This window comes from Notothenia coriiceps, unplaced genomic scaffold (assembly GCF_000735185.1).
Source record: "Notothenia coriiceps isolate Sejong01 unplaced genomic scaffold, NC01 NC01_scaffold00002842, whole genome shotgun sequence".
Taxonomy (NCBI): domain Eukaryota; kingdom Metazoa; phylum Chordata; class Actinopteri; order Perciformes; family Nototheniidae; genus Notothenia; species Notothenia coriiceps.
In genome coordinates, this window is record NW_011335543.1 from 224,658 (window position 1) to 228,472 (window position 3,815).

The window sequence follows — 3,815 nt, forward strand, 5'->3', positions numbered from 1 at the left end:
ATAAAGAGCTAAGAAAATACTGCACCCATAAAAATGTTGCTTGTGTGTGTGTGTGTGTGTGTGTGTGTGTGTGTGTGTGTGTGTGTGTGTGTGTGTGTGTGTGTGTGTGTGTGTGTGTGTGTGTGTGTGTGTGTGTGTGTGTGTGTGTGTGTGTGTGTGTGTAGTGTAGTAGTGTAGTAGTAGTGTGTGTGTGTGTGTGTGTGTGTGTGTGTGTGTGTGTGTATGTGTGTGTGTGTGAGAGAGAAACAGTGAGCATTAATATTTCTATTTGAGTTCATACAATACAGTACATGTTCTCAGCTCATGTGTGGTTTGAGCACTTCCACTCTTGATTCTCAAGGACTGAAGGACAAAATTGATTTACATTTTACTGTATTATATGTTGCCTGAAAAACAAAAGTAAATGCCAGACATTATTTTTCCCCCCTAAGACAATGCAGCTAACAAATATATAGTCTATTGTGTATTACCCAATAAGCAGCACAGATGTTATACATTGCTTAACCTTGTCATTTTCTCACGTTTCAAATAATATAAAAGGCTAATCAATGACCGTACTGTTGTTTTTTATATAGCAAATAATCTGTTATTTGTTTTAATCTCATTTGGTTAGGTTTAGTTTTCCCCAGTTTGCTTTTACTGTATGACACAATGAGCACAGAAGAAAAATTGAAAAAATACAGCAACTGGACAATGCACTGGGAAACCTCCTCAATACTCATATTACATTCACGTTTCTTTACTAACACATTTTGAGATATGTTGTTACCTCCACTTAAATCATCAATGCACAGTCAGAGAGTTTAATCAGGGAAGTTATCTCATGCATTGTGGGAGTCAAAGCTGTGGTTTATCAAGACAAAACCTTTTGAAAGTACTGAAAATATAGTTTTGGTTGTCATTCACGTTAAATTTGGGGGAATTAAGATACAATGCAGTTATATGTCAGGTTCATCTGGTTGTTGTGAGTTTAATCAATTTGCACATTTGTTTGTGATGTCGAGTCAAACAACTTAATTTGATTGGCAATCGTCACTAGCAAGCCTCTAGTGTCCTGTATTCAAGCAATTAAACACACCAATGCACAAGAAGCCGTGTCATGGTTCTCACTGTGACAGCAATATTTAAAAAAATCACAAATGCAACAAATATTGAAAAAGATAATATATTTTGTATTGGAGTGCAAGTTTGCTGTAACTATGTTTTGTATAATCAAAGTGTTTGCCACTGATGCCAAATAGTTTTAACTTGCTAATTGCAACTGTCACTAGTGAGCCATGATATAAAAGTAATTTATGATTGACATCCATGACAAATAACAAGAGAGCAGCACATGTAATGCCATTCAGAGGCAGGGAGGGTGAGAGTGAGATCGTTAAAGAGACAAGTCAAAATATTTTCAGAGTCAATCTTGGAACAAGCAGCAAAAATCGGGCACATCCCATTGGGGAGTCATCGCTGACGGGGTTGAGATGGATGCAACGTCATAGTAAACAACTCCAGATCAATTGTACAATAGACAGCTTTCACTCATTTGCTTTGTGGGCTAGTCATTCACTCTTCTGTCACAGTAAGCCTATCAGACATCCATTTGGACCAGCACCAGAACAGGCGGCGCCTCGGCCACTTTGGCTTTGCGACGCAGCAGATGAGTCAGGCTCCTGAAGGACGGCGTGGCACGGAGGAGAAGTTCCTTCAGACCTGCACGAAACTCTCTGCGGATCAAGCAGTAGAGCACGGGGTTCAGGCAGCTGTTGGTGTGTGCCAGACACACAGTCAGGGGGAAGGCATAGGCCTGCGCGTTGTAGAAAGCCTTGCTGAAGGGCACAAGGTCAAACTTTATGAGCACTCCCCACAGAGTCAGCGCCTGGTTAGGAAGCCAGCACAGAAAGAAGGACAGAACTACGATCACAATGGATTTGGTCACTTTAGAGCGACGCCTCTGACGTTCCTGCTCCACCTCTGGGCCACCGGCTCCTGCGATGCGCTGGCTGAGGATGAAGCGCACCAGCAGCAGGTAGCAGACAGTGATAATGATCAGAGGGATAAGGAAGCCCAGCAGGACCTTCTGCAGCTGGTAGAGACCCAAAAGAATCTGTGGATCCCAGCTGCCTGAGTCTGGAAAGCGCACCAGGCAAAGCTCCTCATCAGAAACTTGGAAGCTGGTGGAGTAGATGGCATGAGGCAAAGTTGCCAGCAGAGACATGGTCCAGATGCCCAGGCTCGTCCACTTTGCTCTGGTGGCTGCCGCACGCCGGCTGTGCATCTTCAACGCGGTGGAGATGGAGTAATAACGTGCCACGCTCATAGCTGTGAGGAAGTATACACTGGCGTACATGTTCATGGTGGTGACAGAGCTGATGATTTTGCACATCACACGGCCAAATGGCCAGCGAAAGTCCAATGCTGTGTCCACCGCCCAGAACGGCAACGTCAGCACAAACTGCAGGTCTGTGATAGCCAGTCCCATCACAAAGCAGTTGATTGATGATTGTTTCTCCCTGTAACGTGAGTGCAGCAGATACAACGCCAGTGAGTTTCCTACCAGCCCCAGTGCACAAACTATGGAGTAGACACAAGCTATCAACATACGCACCACCAGACTGGAGCTGTCTCCTTGAAACTCCATGATAGATTCCTTAGAGAGGAGCTGCAGCCAGCAGTGTAGAGACATGTTGATTGTGGAGCTTCCGCTGCAGTTTCCAAAGCTGTCCTCCTGTAGTATCTGCGTCTCACATGGCTCTGGAGCCAGTGCTTGACCTCCAGTCTCATTCAGCTGCATGGTTGGGTTCTCCTGCTCACAAATTACCATGGAAATCAGAGCTGGACAGCTTTGTTAGAAAAGAGAGATACAAAAAATGTTTGAGCATTCCTGAAGTATCTGTGGATTCTTCTTCTTCAGTGCGCTAAAGATGTTATCCTCTGTCACGTTTATCCTCTCCTCCTCTCTTCAGACTGCAGCTCTGCGCGCCACGTCCGTTTATAGGTTCCATGTGAACGCGCAGAGCTCAGTCGCGCGGTTGACGCTCATTTCCTCACCAGCCAGATTATTGGACCAGAGAAAATTCACACTCTGATTGAAGAAGACACATCACAGTCTCACAGCACGCCCGTCAGGAGGCAATGAGAATGTAACGTGACATGTCACCGAAACCTTCTACACAATCACGTTTGTTCCGTGAGCTTCCTCGTTCAGGGGGCTTTGGATACGCGGAAACAATGGTGCGCGTAAAATATTCAAAGATCTGTAGAGGACGCATGCATGTGTTGAATCACAACTATGGTCCACTTTGTAACGAAAGATTACAAAGTGGACTTTTTTTGAAAGATTTGCAGAACTTCATCATAAATGCCTACAAGTCAATACAAAAAAGAATATCTGACTAATAATTATCTTTCTCATATTTGATTTTCTCTGCATCATACTTGTTAGAATTACTACGTGTGTATTGTTTCTCTGTCCAGAATTGTAGTTTCATGCTTCCTCTGCCACATGTTGCATCAAAGGGGAAAATCAATTCCAGCTTTCCTCAGTTTTTGCTGTCTCTCAGCTGGAATCCACAGAAACATCATGTGCCACCTGTTGAAGCTGATGTCATATTTCCAAATGGCAAAGCCCCCAGGAAGACTTCAGAACAAGGGTATAAACTTTTTTAAACAACAGTGAGACAGACTTTAACAAATATCACTCATGCATTCCGCTGTAATCTTGTTTTGCTGTTATTCCCTTTTCTGTAAGTATTCCCTCCCTTTAAGTTTTTGAACAAATTATAGACATGAGTATGGAAAAGTTTGATCTGCACAGTTTTTAATCC

The 3,815-nt window shown here is 43.6% G+C and overlaps 1 protein-coding gene across 1 annotated transcript; it reads right to left on the reverse strand.

Moving 5' to 3' along the window:
• Window positions 1-398: 398 nt before the first annotated feature.
• rxfp3.2b (relaxin family peptide receptor 3.2b) lies at window positions 399-2,674 on the reverse strand. Its single transcript, XM_010765963.1, has one exon. The coding sequence runs from the start codon at window positions 2,672-2,674 to the stop codon at window positions 1,580-1,582; it is 1,095 nt and encodes a 364-aa protein (XP_010764265.1). The 3' UTR covers window positions 399-1,579.
• Window positions 2,675-3,815: the final 1,141 nt, after the last annotated feature.